At 27.7% G+C, this 17,394-nt stretch overlaps 1 protein-coding gene across 1 annotated transcript; it reads left to right on the top strand.

Moving 5' to 3' along the window:
* Positions 1 to 10,485: 10,485 nt before the first annotated feature.
* Positions 10,486 to 11,432, top strand: LOC126688170 (uncharacterized). The gene has a single exon (XM_050382776.2). The coding sequence runs from the start codon at positions 10,658 to 10,660 to the stop codon at positions 11,252 to 11,254; it is 597 nt and encodes a 198-aa protein (XP_050238733.1). The 5' UTR covers positions 10,486 to 10,657; the 3' UTR covers positions 11,255 to 11,432.
* Positions 11,433 to 17,394: the final 5,962 nt, after the last annotated feature.

Genomic DNA, 17,394 nt, shown 5'->3' with positions numbered 1-17,394 from the left:
TCCAGCAGGCCAAAGCAGCATACAAGTGTCAAGTATAAAAAGCAAGGACATGAAGACAAACTATTAGGCCAGTATTAGCATTGATTGGTTCTTGAAAACCTGAAAATGAAAGAATATTAAAGAGTTAGTAATCAATAAATTTTCAAAAGTAAAACCTAAATGAAACAAAATTGAGAAAGCAGAGGAATTACCTTGTTCAAACTGTTCCAACTCCTCCAAAGACTCCTCAACAGAAACAGGTTTTGTTGGGTCTTTTAGCCAATCCTGGGTGCAGATAAGGGCTTCCACAATTGTAGGAGTCAGACTACTTCTAAAGTCATCTAGAACTCTTCCACCAGTACTAAATGCTGACTCAGAAGCAACTGTGGAGACTGGTACTGCAAGCACATCACGAGCCATCCTAGAGAGGATAGGCAATCTCTCTGAATTTAACTTCCACCATCTGAGAATGTCAAAATTCTCATCATTTGCAACTACTGCCTCACTTAGGTACGTATCCAATTCAGTTTTCTTGCTTCCACCCACACCACCAGTCTCCATCATTTGCTGTAGATACCTTTCTTTCAGCACAGAATTGGCTTGAGAGAGTTGGCCAATTGATTCAGATGACACAATATTCTGGCTACCAGCAGCCTTCTCTTTCGTATATTGCAATTCATAATCATTGAATAATTCATGCAAATCATCCATCACAAATCTGTACAGGAATTTACCTTGATGCACACCATACATTTGAATCAAGGTATACTCCATGTACACAACTCTATCCCTAGGATCCAGAATATTAGCAAAAAATATCAACTTGTTCATTACAGTTGGATCACCCCAATATTTATCAAATTTCTGTTTCATTTTAGTGCCCATAGACCTCAAAGACTCGTCACTAGACTTGATCCAATCTTGTAAAATTGTACATAAATCAGAAATCTCATTCAAATGGTTGTTAGAAGTCACATAAAGAGAACCAGAAATTCTCAGAGTCATTTTATAAAAACATTGTAACATACTACATAACTCCCTCACATTCTCCCAATCAGCAATAGCAGGAACCTCATCACCCAAATCTTTCTTAAAGCTAGACTCTCTTTCCTCATACTCTTCAAAAACTTTTTGATACATAAGAGCAGTATCTAACATAAGATATGTTGAATTCCATCTAGTTGGGACATCTAGACACAAAGAACGCTTACAAACAATTTCAGTTGACTCCTTACATTCCTTAAACTTACTTAACCTAAGAGGTGAGTTTTTTATGTATCTAACAGCCCCTCTAACTTTTTCAAAAGAAGACCCAGACTCTTTCAAACCATCAGACACAACCAGATTAAGAATATGAGCTATGCATCTCATGTGTGCATATTTGCATCTAGCAGGACTACTACCCCAACTCAACATTTTTTTCATAAAAAAACTCATGGCAGCAGTATTGTTTTCAGCATTATCAAGAGTCACAGAGAAAACATTTTTGAGCCCCCACTCTAGCAAACAGGTTTCTAAAGCTTTGGACAAATATTCACCTTTGTGTCTAGAACAAGGAACAAAAGATATTATCTTTTTGTGAAGCTTCCAATCATTGTCAATAAAATGAGCAGTGACACACATGTAGTTAATTCTTTGATTAGAAGTCCATGCATCACTTGTTAGACTCACTCTTTGAGTATTAGTTTTTAAAAAGCTTTTCAGTTTTTGCTTCTCTAATACAAACATGCTATAGCAATCTCTATTAACAGTCCATCTAGATGGCATCCTAAACTTAGAACATGCAATACTCATTAATTTTTTAAATCCCTGTTTCTCAACAAATTTCAGAGGCAACTCATCAACAATAACCATGTATGCAATAGCTTGCCTAATTGCTTCCTGATCAAATTTCCAATTAGAAACAGTACACATATCAACACCAGTATTGGGCACCTGCCCCACATTCACAACAGGCTGAAATGATAACAGAGCTTGCCTAGTTTCTAAACTGTGTGGCTGCTTAGTGCATCGAAGCATGTGACCTCTTAAAGTAGATGTGCCATTTTTTTAGCATGACAATTATATACACGAGCACAGTAGGAACACTTAGCTTGTATGATTACACCATCAGGATCTTTAATAGGGTTGAAATGGTCCCATACCACTGATCTTTGGTGAGGTTCCTTTCTTTTTTTGGAAGTTGCTTCCACGTCAATATTTTCCCCACCAGCAGCAACAGGATTAGTGTTTGCTTCCACATCCACATTTTGTCCAACAGTGGCAGTTTCTTGTCCATTTAAAGGACCAGATTGTTCATTTATAGGGTCAGGGACAGGTTCCATCTACAATAAAAGAAAGAAGAAAATATTAATTCAAAAAATAATGAAAAATCAACTACAACAGAAACAAAATCAACTATAATAGGAAACCATCAACAAAAAAAATTACCTGGTTATCAATGTTTCAGAGCTTCCACTAAAGCCTTCACCCCGATATATTTTCAGAATTTTTCATGAAATAATAAGAAGCAAACAGACGGAGAGAACACTCAATCAGCAAACTAAAGAGAAATCCTTTTAAAATAATACATAAATTTCATTAATAAATGAAGAGTCAACAGAGGTTGGAAGGTACAAAGGTTCTATTACCTTAAAATCAAGTCTTTTTGTTATAAGGAACCAGAATCTGCAACAATAACACAAAATCAAAAGCAAAAGTGTAAGATTTCAGATAAAAATCAAACAATATTAAAAAAAATGGAAACAGATCTATTCTATTACCTTAAACAGATGTATTTCTCCAGAAATCAGCATAAATATCATTGATTTATCCTTTACGAATCAACAACATAACGAGTACAAGAAAAATAAGCCATTAATTTGCTGGAATAGAGTAACAGAGGATGTTACACTGAGAATCGATTGCAGTGCAAGAAAAACGAGTAAAGATCCATGACAAAAGGGCTGCTGATTAATGGTTTTGTGGTAGAGAGAGGAGAGAAGGTGGAGGGGTTAGGGTTTTTTTTGAGAGAAGAAGGGAGCGCAGCGAGTGACTGAGGTGAGTGAAAGTGAGGCAGAAAATTTTTAGGGTTAGGAGGTAATAAAGGGGTATTTATAGTATAGGTTATAATTAGGAAAAACGGCGTCGTTTTTTGTCTCGGTTTTTCTCGGTGCGGTTCGGTCACCGAAAGGAAAAACCAAACCAACTCCAGAAACCGATTTTTTCACAGCCTTCAAACCAAACCACTCCATTTAAACCATTCTAACCGCTCCAATGTCAATTTCGGTGTGGATCGGTTCGGTTTTTCGGTTTGACTCGGTTTTTGCTCACCCCTATATAAGGTGATTGATTAGAGCATGTGACACGCTTTATGAATAGAATTAATCATCTAAAAAATACCTCATTTTTTCGACTTTTTTAACCTATGGCCTCATTTTTTAAAATTTTCAATTTTAATTTATTTTTCAATTTTCAATTTTAATTATAATCATTCATTCAAATTAAAATAGAAAAAAATTCAAATATATTTTTTATATTGTTTTATGTTTACAATTTTTATGATAAAAATACAAATATGAATAAAATGAAACTATACAAAAGGCATGTTTGAATTTTTTTTTCACTTCAATTTAAATAAATGGTTATAATTAAAATTAAAAATTAAAAAATAGACTAAAATTAAAAAATTTAAAAGATGGGATCTTAAACATAATAAATTTAAAAGATTATGTATTTTTGGATGATTAAATCTTGAGAATATAATCAAGTATATCTCAAATTGTATAAGTGTTGGGCAACAAACTGTTAAGTCGTGGGATCTATTTTTCCCACAAGCGCTCCCCCTCCTTAATTATTAAAAAAAAGTATATACACATATCATATGAATTTATAATAAATTTTATAGGTAAATTATTTAATTATTTTTAAATTTGCAGATTGGTTTTAAACATAAAAAAAATATGGTCACGTTTTAGTTCAAATCAAACTGAAAAATGTGAATTGAATTAAAAACAATTGAGCTAACTTGTTCAATTTGAATTTTTTTATATGTTTGATTTTTGAAATAAATAAAATTATAGTTCAATTTAATTTGGTTTTATATAACATAGTTATTAAACCTGAACCGGACCGATCGGTTCATTCGATAAATCCGTGAACCGGTCAGATCAACAATTAGAGTTGCACCATAAATTTTTATATTTACAAATCCGTTATTTTCTCATCAAACCGGTCGAATGACCGTTGATTTTTAATAATTAAACTGATAAACTCAGGTCATATCCAACTGGTTTGACCTGATACTACACATGTCTTTAATAAATAAAATGTTAAGATTAGGATTCAATCTATTCTCCATGAGAATAGCATACAACATGCAATACCATCAAACTAATAATATTTATATGTTTAAACTTTATTTATATTATATATATTTAAGGCTTAATCATCAAAAAATACCATACCTATACGTTTTGTGTCAATTATAGCCAAACCTTTAAAAATCACCAGATTTAGCCAAACATTATATGTTCTGTTTCTTTCTTAGCCATTTTTGAACCGAACCGGTTTTTCTGACACCGTGTCGTCCACGTCACCGCCAACTAAGCAATTGGTTGGCATGACAGCTGAAATATTTAAATAAGGTTTGGCTATAACTGACACACAAAAATAGGTTTGGTATTTTTTGGGTGAATAAACCTAATTTTAAATTTAAGCCACTTATTAAATTTAATAATTAGTAAATTAATTATATCATTTATGAAATTTATATATATTTAAAAATAATTAATATTTCCTATTTAATACTAATTAAAATTAATTTTAATATCTATTAAACCTAATTAAATCTAATAAATTTATATTATAATATATTTTAATGAATATGTAATTAAAAAAATGAATTAATGTATTATTTAGGAATTAATGTTGAATTGAAGGTGAAAAGGTTTAATGTTCATGATGATTTTGCACTTGATTTATTATTTTTAATGTTGTTAAGATCTTGTTATTACTTGATTTAGATAATAAAAAAAATAGTTATGTGTAAATTAAGGTAAGTTTTTGGATATGCCGAGTAAAATGACATGCGTTTATGCTTATGAACATCATGATATATATTGATTACACCACAATGAGCTTCAATTTTTAAAGAAAAAAAATGAGAAAATAATCACACTCGTCCTTTAAATAAGCGTCTATTCAGTGATTATTTTTATGTTTATGTGTGTATAGTTAAATTATGAACATTGTCGTATGTTTGTTGTGTATATTACTCTCAGATTGTTCGTCGGAAGACGAACAATTGGGTCTCCAACGGCGGCGGTGTCAAAGAACCTACGACTGGAATTTTAAAAAATAAATATTAAAATGAATGTGTTTTGTTTTTAATAGAATTTAAATTAATTATATATCCATCAAATATGTAAAAAAAATTATTAGAATTATTTAAATTTAATAAAAAATAAATTAATTTTTATTAGCGTTAAATAAAAATATTACTTTTTAAATATATATGAATTTTATTATAATATAATTAATCATTTTATTATTTAATATTAAAATTAGTTTTATTTACTAAAAAATATCAAACCTATGCATTTTGTGTCAGTTATAGCCAAACCTTATTTAAATATTTCAGCTGACATGGCAGCCAATTGCTTAGTTGGCGGTGACGTGGACGACATGGTGTAAGAATAACCGGTTCGATTAAAAAACGGCTAAAAAAGAAACAGAACATATAAAGTTTGGCTAAATCTGGTGATTTTTAAAGATTTGGCTATAATTGACACAAGACGTATAGGTTTGGCTTTTTTGGTGATTAAGCCTATATTTAAAAGAAGTTGGTTTTCCATTTAATATATTTTATCATATAAAATATTTATTGTTCATAAAACTATATTAATAATTATTAAATATATTATTATTTTTAATCCCGGTTCAACTTCAATTGGAACTTTAATCTTCTAACTTCTTTTTATCGGTTCAATGGCCGGATCGGTTTTCACAACATCAATATATATAGTATAATATATATATACACACAATGCATTGTTAGCGGACAAACACTGTGTCGATCAATCATTATGCCATGGGAAAGTAATTATGCCTTATGTTATTGATTAAAATTGATTTAATCCCCGTTGATGGCTCATCTATGAATTTTAATTTAAAAAAGATTTTGACAATAGCAAATGATGATCTCATTGTTTCTCATTTGCAGCTGATAATGCAAATTCCTTTTATTGTTTTCCCTTTTCTAAATGATTCAAAATAAAATTGATTAACCATTATGTTGCTTCTTCTTTTTTTATAAATAACCATTATGTTGCTTATTTTCCATTTTGTTCTAATAAAACAAAAAACATAAGTTAACAAAAATGGAAAATCAAATAATTTAAAGTAAAATTTATTTTGATTTTTGATTTCTAAATGTATTTTTTTTGTATTTTTTTTGAAAAAAAATTCAAAATTCAAAATAAATTTTACTTTAAATTATTTGATTTTCTGAGTAAGTCAACTACTGTATTTAACTAATCAAGGGAATTTTTTTAAAATTTGATGAAATATTAAAAAATAAAATATGAGAGAAAATTTAATTACTTTGATCTAATCTTGGATGATTTTTAATAATGATTCATTTCAATGACATAAATGAGTTTCACATTATTTATATTTAATGTGAAATTATAAATAGCGTGAAACTCATGCATGTTATATGGATGACTTTGATAAGATTATTGATAAAATAAGATGATTAGTTAGTAATGATGATTATCCAAGTATTTATGAAAATCTCCTTCTACTATTTAAAAGGCCAAATAATTAAAAAAATATCAAATTTTTTTATAAAAATTTTATAAAAATTTTAATTTTTTAATTTAATCCAATTTATTCCGTAGGAGGTATATGAGTAAAATTGTGTAGTTGAACATAATTAAAATAAAATTATGTGTTTTAAAACAAATTAGATAAAAATTAAAAAAAAAAATTTGCATGAAAGTTTTATGAAAGATTTAATTATAATCATTTGGCTTGTTTAAAAATATTCCTCCATTCAATTTGTCTAAAATTAATACTCAAAGATTGACTTTGCCACTGCCTTAAAGTAGACGAATAGCCCAAATCACAAGTTCATTAAAAAAAAGGTCAACACTATTAATTGGTCATGTGTTAAAATTAAAATTAAAAAGGTCAAATTTGTTTTTATTTTAATGGCAAGTTGCAATCCGAGTTATTTGGACTAAGATTTTGGCATTTATACAATTTGGTACTTGTCACTTTAATAGTGGTCGCATATAATTACCTTGTAATATGGCTAAATGTACAAGAAAGAAAGAGTTCATTTTTTAGTTTTGGAAAAATTCATCTTGAAGCCTATGTATTTTTTACTATTTTTGTTTGGACAGCTTTTGTCATAAAATTGTTTTCTTTTTATCAAATATTCATACTTTTTACTGCTACCGAAAGAAAATAAATAAAAACATGAAAATTATTTGAAATTAATTAGATAAATGGAAAGATCATAAAAAATCTTTGGATAAAAACTCTTTAAATGAAAATGATAAAATATAAAAAAATTCAGAATGAATTCAATTTTTTATTTTTATCCATTTATTTCTTATTAATTTAATTGCATTGATTTTCAATTAAATTTTTATACTCCCTCTGTCCCGTTTAAGAAGGGACATATTTCAATTTCTTTTTGTCCCACATAAAAAAGGCAAATCATGGTTTTTGTGTCATTTTATAGGGAATTCTCTCTTATACCCCATTTTTTCTTTCTATAATTAAAGCTAATATTATACACACAAACTACAAACAATATTTAATAGGGGTAAAATTAAGAGTAACTTTTTAAAAAAAAAATTATGTGCAAAAAGGATATGTCTCTTCTTAAGTGAGACGGAAGGAGTATTAATTTTTAATCAATAAACTTTATTTTTAAAAATTGCATAATTAAACTAAGTTCAAAAGAGAAATAAAAAACAACAAAATTCAATTTTAAGTTACATATCTTTCAGAAAAAATTTGAAGTTTAAAATGAATAAAAGAAAGAAAATAAATATTATACCAAACTGAAAGATAGCACAATTAAATTGATTGAAAACCATTCAATAAAATTATCAAATTAGGATAAATTTATAGATTTTACAAGTTTTGGATAAATTTTAGAAAAGTCAAAAAATATTTGGATACATTTTAAATGCAGAATTGTATCTTATTGTCATCAATAAGATATAAAATTAGTTCATATTTGAAAAGCAACATATATAATTTTTTTAATAAAATTGTATAAATAATTTTTTTAAATTTTGTGGAATGGTTAATTATGATCACATGAAATAGACAAAGAAAAAGAAGTCGTTCTAAATATTGAATTTGTCTTGCTCTTTCGTGCTATTTCATGCACTTGCACTTCCATGCATGTAACGTTGAAGGCCAAACGAATTGCTTAAGAAATTTAATTACTACTATCATATAAGTTATCATATAGTATATAGATATTTTGAAAAATGTGTAATTTTTTTTTTATGAATATTATGTATATTAAAGTCATAAGAAGTGGCAAAGTTTTAATTCAAAGTTTTCGCACAAAAAGTGGCACAAAGACAAAAAAACATCAAGGTCTCGAAAATAAAATACAAGCGGGATTTTTAAAGAAATCCAATCCCGAATACGCAAACTCCCTATTACAAGATTTAAAGAGAAACACTGAGTGAGAAAAACAATGAAAGATAACGGTGTCGATGTTCTTCTCCACATTCTGAAAATATTTATGTGCAATAAATTAATTGCATTAGTCATGTAAAAGTTTAATAGTTAAAAATTAAATAATAATTAAAAAAAATCTATCGCAAATATTTATTAGTTTGTTGTAAATATAATATGGGACAATCACTCTTTTTATTTTTATTTTTTCGCAATTAAGTGGCATACCAAATAGCCAAATTTGTCGACCTCTAAATAAATGTAACCATTATCATGTAAATAAGAGGTAGTTATGTTATTTATGAGTTTGGTTGACTAAATTATAATTGCCTTTTCGGTTCATTAATTTAAAATACTATAGATACTAGACACAGGTCCACCAAATTAACTATATTTCACATGATTATGACCTTATTTTTCAGTTTTGTTGAATATAATCTTTTTTATGTCCATGACGTGTACTGAACTTTCCAACTATAAAACGGCGTTTTTAAATTTTTTATGTTCAGATTAAATTCTATTCAAGCCGAGTAGGTCTCTTACAGAAAATAAAATTCTGATCTCAAATTTTAAATGGCTATATATAAGTACGGTTCGAACCCACAATCTCATTTAAAACAAGTGCTCAGCGCCTTCGACTTTGAATGAATGCAATTTATGACAAGGGTGTTTATGTTTCTAATGGTGTTCTATTTAGATAGACCAACCTTAAGCAAAAATTAATTTTGAATTATTGATAATATTTCTCTGTTTCTATTGTCTTAATTTTGGGATCATTTGGTTTATCAAATTTTAGAGGAAATAAGAATGAAAATAAAAATAGTTTATAATTGAAAAAAATCATAACATATTATTATTATTATAAAAATATATGAAATCATTCTATCAAAATTCCAATGCTTATTAAAAGATTTAGGCATAGTAAAAAGAATCTAAACCTTTCCAATTTATTGCAATTTAAATCAAACCTTTTGATTTTTATAATAATAGTCAAATTGTATTTTTTATTACAATAATTGCCAAATTGATGGCTAAACTTGCATCAAAAAAATGCAAGTTTAGCTATTATTACAACAAAAAAAATACAATTTGGCTATTATTATAAATATTAAAAGGTTTGATTTAAATTGTAACAAATTGTAAAGGTTTGAATTTTTTTTACTATTAAACCAAGATTTATTATTATAGAAATTATGAATTTGTTCTCTAAATATGAACTAATTTGTCATAAAAATAATTTAAAATACTAAATTATATTTTATTTATATCAAATAGACTCTTTAATATTTTATTTGCTATTTGGATATAATTGACTCAAAAATTAAAATTATTGGATCACACTATCAATTTTTTTAATTTAGGATATATTCATCAATTTCACCATAGTTAATAGTAATTCATTTTTATCATTGAATAACTTTATTATTCATCAATAATTTTATAATTTATATAAAATGGAGGGATTATTACCTTTCTATCTCTCTCTCTCTCTCTCTCTTTATATATATATATATATATATATATATATATATATATATATATATATATATATATATATATATATATATATATAGAAAATGTTATGAATATATAAGTAATGATAACGTATACACTGAATTTATTTTTTGTCTAATATTTATGTACATGAACTTAGCAACTAAGCGGAAAATTGTGACTTGTTCCATAGAGTTTAATCATATGCAATAATCACGGACTTTATAGAATTAGTTTAAGGAGAAAAATATAATAAATACACATGAAACTTGAGGGAGATGTTCAAAGCCGGCATAACTGACCACCGACCAAACCCTAAGAAAACCCTAATAAACAAAAACTTAAACCCAAGACTTTCTCTAAGTCAATTTCTTCTTCTTCCATTTCCTATATTTAATCCCCTCTCAACTAATTATTTTCCAAAATAAAGCTAACAAAATCCAACAGAAATTCAAAACTAATTCTCTGTCCGAATATTCACTTTTCCTCAGAAATGGGAAATTCATGTTTCAAACAAACTCCAAGAGTAAAGCTAATTTTCTTCGACGGAACGACAGAATTTTTATCGGGAAGCAAACACATCGCCGGAGAGATTATGTTCGAAAATCCGGATAAAATAGTTTGCCATGCAGATTCGTTCTTCATCGGTCATCCTCTTCCAGCTTTATCGATCGATGATCATCTTATTTTAGGGCAAACGTATTTTATCTTACCTATCGATCGATTTTCTTGTAATAATATTGTATCTGCTGCTTCTATTTCGGCTTTCACTTCGTCTTCTTCAAGCCCTAGACCGGCTCCGATTAATTTCGGTGAGTGTCCTTTTCAGTACATAAAAGATGACAATGGCAGGGTTTTGATAAAAGTGATTCCTGAATTTATTACAAGGCTTATATTTAGAGGTAAAGATGAGATTTCTAGTAGTAATAATTTTCTTTGTAGTACTCCGGAGTTGAAGAAACATTATGATCAGCTTGTTGGGTCTAAAGATCAAATTTGGTCACCAAAACTTGAGACTATTTCTGAGCATAAAATTAGGTATTCTCCTTGTAGAATATTAGGGTTGGAGTGGAAACAAAAAGAGATTTGATGGGTAATTTGTACTTTTGTACCTATCCATTTTCTTTAATTTTTCAACTGATTTAGGGTAGTATTAATTGCTATCCATAGTACTGTTGAAGTAGATATGTAATTGTATTTTCCTTTTGTTCCCTTTGAATTGGTTATCAAATTGTACAAAGTTTACTTATATTGAGAAAATTTCTCCATTTTAATTTGCACACAGCATGATCTAGAGATATTATGGATTTCAAATTCTTGTTATTGATGGTGTAAGTCATGCATTCTATCTTCAGATAGGCCGAGTCTACCACGTCATCCGATACTAAACAAATCATATTATAACACCTCATCAAAATTATAATAAAATTATAATAAATGTATTTAAATTTTAATGATAATATTACTACTTATGATTTGTCTACTGGTGATATGATAGACCGGTCTGCCTAAGTATTTTTTTTCTATATGAAGTAATAATTTTCTTGTCCGATATGCTTTTCAACTTTCTATGAATTCATTTTCACTTTTACCATAAAATGTTGAAAAATAAAATTCTCATTAAATAATTAAATTTAAGGGTATTGTTGTATTTCACTGGCCGTGTATGCCACTTCAAAATTAATAATTCATGTAGTTACAACTACTTTTAATCTTAAATAACGTATATACATTGTGACTTGATTTATTTTCTTAAAATATCTTTTTATAGTTACACATCATGAAAAATTCTTCATTATAGAATTTTTTAAGTGCAGAATTTTTATAATATATAATTTGCTACTGATTTTTTTTCTTTGTTTTCAATGTTATTGTTCATATATTTTACTTGCATGAGTTGAGTTTTTCAAAAAAAAAACAACTAGGGGCACATAAAAATAATATCAATAAGTCTCTTCAACTCAATTTATATATTAGATCACAACAAATTTATACAGAAATTAGAATTAACTCATATAATGATTAGAATATATATTACTGCAAAAATTACAATATTTTTCTTTATTAGATTTAAATTGTAATCAATCTCATCGTGCATCACTAAATTAAAATTCTCATACTCTTAATTATTTTTGAAAATGTATATTATTTATTTGTGAATTAACTCAAATTTCTTGTTAAGATTCGAAGTAAATTCTAGGTCATAGTTCTCAATAATTTCATGATTTTTTATCAATTAATTATGAATTCTTTCATACAATATTATAATTATAATATTTATTTTTTTATAAAATAAATTATTTATTATTAATAATCTAAATTACTATTATCAGATTAATGATAACTATGTATATCCGAGATATGTTAGTCTTACATGCATCAAGAAATATACTACTAGACTTGAATTTCTGTTTGATTAAATGATAAAAAAACATTATATTAAACTTTCATATTTTGAAGAAATAATTTTTACTATTTTAATTTTAGTTTTTATTTATTTTATAAATTTTTGATAGATTTCCAGTAGTAGGAATAACAATTATATTTTTCCTAACTAGTTTAGTTCTAGAAAATTACTATATTTTCTTATCTATATTGAATTTTAATTAGTTTTATTTTTTTATTGAAATTAAACTTGTTGCACTCTTAATTTTATATTTATAATTGTTAATTATTTTGTAAATTATTAAATTTAATTCAAATAAATACTAATGTTTAAATAAAATGCTTATATGTATACTTAGCATTTATCTCCTATTATTTTAAATAATTATATATAGTATTATATCTTATCACGTGTGTGGTTAATGTTATGTGCTAATTCTATTTATATATAACTTTTTCTAAACTACTAGCATAAACTAGTCCAAATTTCTATTAGGTTGTAACAGTAAAACTTATTACAGCAATATCTTTTATGTTTCAAACAAACATACTTTTGAACTTTAGTGGAAAAAATTATTCTTAATCCATTAAGCATTAATGAATTGTTATATACCAATATGCCATAACAAATAAAAACAAAATATATAGACTAAACCAATAACCAAATGGAGAATTTATTACCATTCATTGACTGAAAGTTTAATTTTTTTTACCAATGTATCATATTATACATAAACAACCTTTCACATAAATAAACCCTAAATGGTAAATCTAGAATTAATTATCTAATTATCATGAATTACTCTATTGGTAAAAATGCTCTACTACTACTGCTACTACTAGGGTTAGGGTTTCTAATCTCAGCATGTAATGCCATTTTTCACATACCACTTTTAGACATACGTCAAGTCAGCGTTTACGTAACTAATGATTTAGACGAGGGATTAAATCTGCGACTTCATTGCAAGTCGAAAGATGATGATTTGGGTGCGAAATTACTTCATCCGCAACAATCTTTCAGTTTTCGATTCTTTCCCAACTATTTTTCGACTTTGTTCTTTTGTAGCGTACGATGGAACGAAAAGGTTCGCTGGTTTGATTTTTATGTAGCTACAAGAGATGATTATAGATGCCTCGAATGTTATTGGTTGATTAAAGAATCTGGACCTTGTTTGATCAATACCTATGTGAATAATAAATGTTACCTATGGAATAAGTAAGAATTATTCAAACAATCTTCCTTTTGTTCTTCACCTCACTCGAACATTATTTAGCTTGACTGCTTGGTCTTCTTCGTCCGGCCACTTGTTTGTTGATTGCCATGCAGCTCGTTGAGCTCATCTAGCTCGACGAGCTATCTCATATGCGCAAAAAAAGGATTAGGATTTTGGTCTTTGTTCATATTTTAGGTTTCAATTTTTATTTTCTATAGCAGTGTTTAGATTTTTCATTTTAAATTGTAATTGAACGGGGTATTGATTTATTTATTGTTTTAATGTTATATTTGGCAGCGAGGAAAGTGTTTAATACGTTAAGGACTATTTAAGATATTCGGATGCATTTTCTGATTTTTCAGCTCCCAAATTTTATTTAAACCCTATGGAAAATGACTCTTACATGAATTATATATATGTCTACATTGCAAATTGTTCTTCTAGATTTTTTGATACTCTTTTTTTGTTTTTTTGTTTTTGCTATTCTTTTCTATTATTACTTACCCCAAAGTTTAGGTCGAATTAATCTTGAATTTAGGCTGGTTTTGGCCCAATTCATGAGGCAATTCAGGAGTGCAGTTAGCCCCATTAGCTCAAGCCTCAAGCCCAATTTATTATCTTGAACCATTATCTGCCACATGAGCCCTTTTACTTGGTTCAGATTACATGTAACCCAACTTTATCCATGTCATACTAATTACTAACGTAAAATTCTTACCTATACCTGATCTATGAATTTACACACTTTTTGATTCTTATTTTATTTTATTTTGAAAATATTTGTGAAAGTAAGGGTTGACTTTTTTCTTTATAAAAATATAAAATCGACTAAATAATTTGCTTAAATATCAAAAAATAATCACAAAAACACATTTTTCAATTTTTTTTGATAATTAAGGGATAGAAGAGCGTTTGTGAGAAAAATTAATCCCACGATTTAGCATATTACTGCCTAGACCACGGCCACGATGAACATGGTTGTTGTGGCACATGAGCCACAAGGTTCGCAAATGTGGTTCAAAATAAAATGAAAAAATTTAATTTATACCTTTAAAAGAAAATTTATGTCAATTTGTTTTTAATTTTCCATCCGTTTATATGTAAATTTTCAATACTACATTGATAGTTTAGTTTTAATAAATTTTGATAAATTATTCGTATAATATTAGTATAATACTCCCTCCGTCCCAATAGAGTTGTCCACTTTAAGAAAATTTTTTGTCTCAAAATTCTTGTCCACTTTCAAAAAGTTACTAACTTTTATAATTAATTTCTCTATATTACCCCTACATAAAATCCACTAATGAATAAAATAAAAGTAAATTGCAAGTGGACCCTATATTAAATAGGGGTATGACAAGAAAAGTAAGGAAAATTTTATAAAACCCATAAACAATAATTGTTTTTCTTAAACTGTGTGATAAAGGCAAAGTGGACAACTCTATTGGAACGGAGGGAGTAGTAGTTTGTATGTTTTCAGTTTATTTATGGAATATAAATATGTTAAGTGTCAATATAACAAATATAAATAACTGTTCGAAGAAAAGGATGGAGAGAAAGAGGAGCGTGAGTGAAAGGAATAAAGATGGCGCGTGAAGGGAAAGATGTGCTTGTGGGAGGGTTATAATTAAGTGCGGCAGTGCTCAGGGCTCGATGCAAATTCACATTCAGCAGCCTATAATCTCAGCCTCGAGTTTTGGGTCAGCTACGTTTATAAAGCTGCCTACTTCTGCCCCACTAGATCTGCGCACCTCTATTACAATCTCATTTACCTTTTAAAATACCGGTGTCACAATGCTAGGTTCGGCTACGGTTTAAAAATCGGCGGTTCGAATATAAACATATCGCTTTACGGTCTTATAAATAACGACGGTTCTTAGTGCCGGTTTTGTTTGCGGTTTTGCTTTGATCGGTTTGAAAAGAAATAAAAATTAAATGTTGTTTTATGTTAGCTTTAAATTTTAATATTTTATTTACTAGTTATAAAATATCATCAAAACATTAATTATTTTAAAGTAAGATTACAAGAAATATATTTTTTTATCAAGTTAATTTCATGTAGATTGCATTCCTTGTTAATTGATTGTTGAAAGATTGTGCAAAATTAAATTAATATATGTAAAAGTAAAAAGTTAATAGCTAGTGTGATTTCACTAGAGTATTTGTTATATTGAATTAAATATTATTTAATTAAATTTATATATAATGATATTTTAATAATTTAGAGATCATCAAATGATACTAAAAATATGACTAACATAAAAAAAAAGAATATATTTTAGTGTATATAGTAGAATTTTTAATGATTATTTATTATAAAAATTGATTTGAAACCGAAACTAATAATTATGGTTTTAATAAATACTGAACCGGTCCGAAAGCGTGCTTTCTCAAAACCGGATGAGTTTTGGTCCGGTTTTAAATTTGACCGGTTTCATATCAGGTTGGTACGGGCCGGTTGTGGTTCGATTCACAGGCAATAGCAAGTAGCACAAGAATGGGAAAAGTGATGGGAGAATAAAGAGTGAAAAAGAAAAGGACAGATAAATAATTAAGTAAAAAAAGGATTAATTAGGGTTTAATTTAAAAAATAAGCAAGTTGATGGAGATTGACAGTAAGAGATGATTAGGGAAAAAGTTGCACTTTCTTCTTTTGGAAACGGGTAAAGGTTCAATTTTGCCCCAAACATTTATAACGGACTACGTATAAATTTCTTATGACTAATATATCTAAAATATACCCACAATTTTTTTTAAACTATTCAATTATGTATGTATCTTTCTTTCAAATTCGTCTCATAAATAGAACATATTTGAATTGTTTTTAAATTTTTAAGGATATATTTTAGACAAATATATCACAAGGAGCTTATTGATTTCAGAACCTAAATTATAAACCACAAACTTTAAATTCTAATCTCTAAATTTTAATTTTTAAATTTTGGTTCTGATCAAGTTCGAAATTTTAAATCCTAAACTCTCAAAACCTAGACACTAAATATTAAATTATATACTTTAGATTATAAATAAATTCTAATTTAAATGGTAAATTCTAAACTATGAGTGTTTATGACGTGTTATGTCATTTTTACAACAAACCAATAAATATATAGAATAGATAGTCTTTATTTATTGTTTATTTCTTTTATCATTAAATATTCATATATAGAAAACGCCTTTCACACCATTTGAATTGATGGATTCTAAACGAACAAAGGGTCAACGCGCCCCGCGCCCCCTGAACTTTTGACACGGGGTCATCTAACCCAATTTATACTTTTTTGAGCAATTAATCCCAAAACTCTTCATTTTTGGGTCAAATAACCCAATAATTTTTATTTTATTTTAAAAAATGAATTTAATACAATTATATCGCTATAATTAGAAAAGTATTTAATTACATTTTGGCATCTCTCACATCCGATTTTGTATTTTACGCATTTAAAAAATACAATAATGGGGTTATTTGATCCAAAAATGAAGAGTTTTGGGGTTATTTGCTCAAAAAAGTATAAATTGGGTTAGATGACCCTGTGTCACAAGTTCAGCGGGTGCGTTGACCCTTTGTTCGATTCTAAACGATGCATTCTAGACAATCCATGGATTTGGACATAATCTATCGTTTGCCTAG

This window comes from Mercurialis annua, linkage group LG6 (genome assembly GCF_937616625.2).
Source record: "Mercurialis annua linkage group LG6, ddMerAnnu1.2, whole genome shotgun sequence".
Classification (NCBI taxonomy): Eukaryota; Viridiplantae; Streptophyta; class Magnoliopsida; order Malpighiales; family Euphorbiaceae; genus Mercurialis; species Mercurialis annua.
Note: the sequence above shows the minus strand (reverse complement) of the source record. Positions and strands in the feature narration are given on the sequence as shown.

What these genes read in the sequence shown, in the direction of transcription:
- LOC126688170 (XM_050382776.2), top strand. Translation starts at nt 10,658, where the DNA reads ATGGGAAATTCATGTTTCAAACAAACTCCAAGAGTAAAGCTAATTTTC.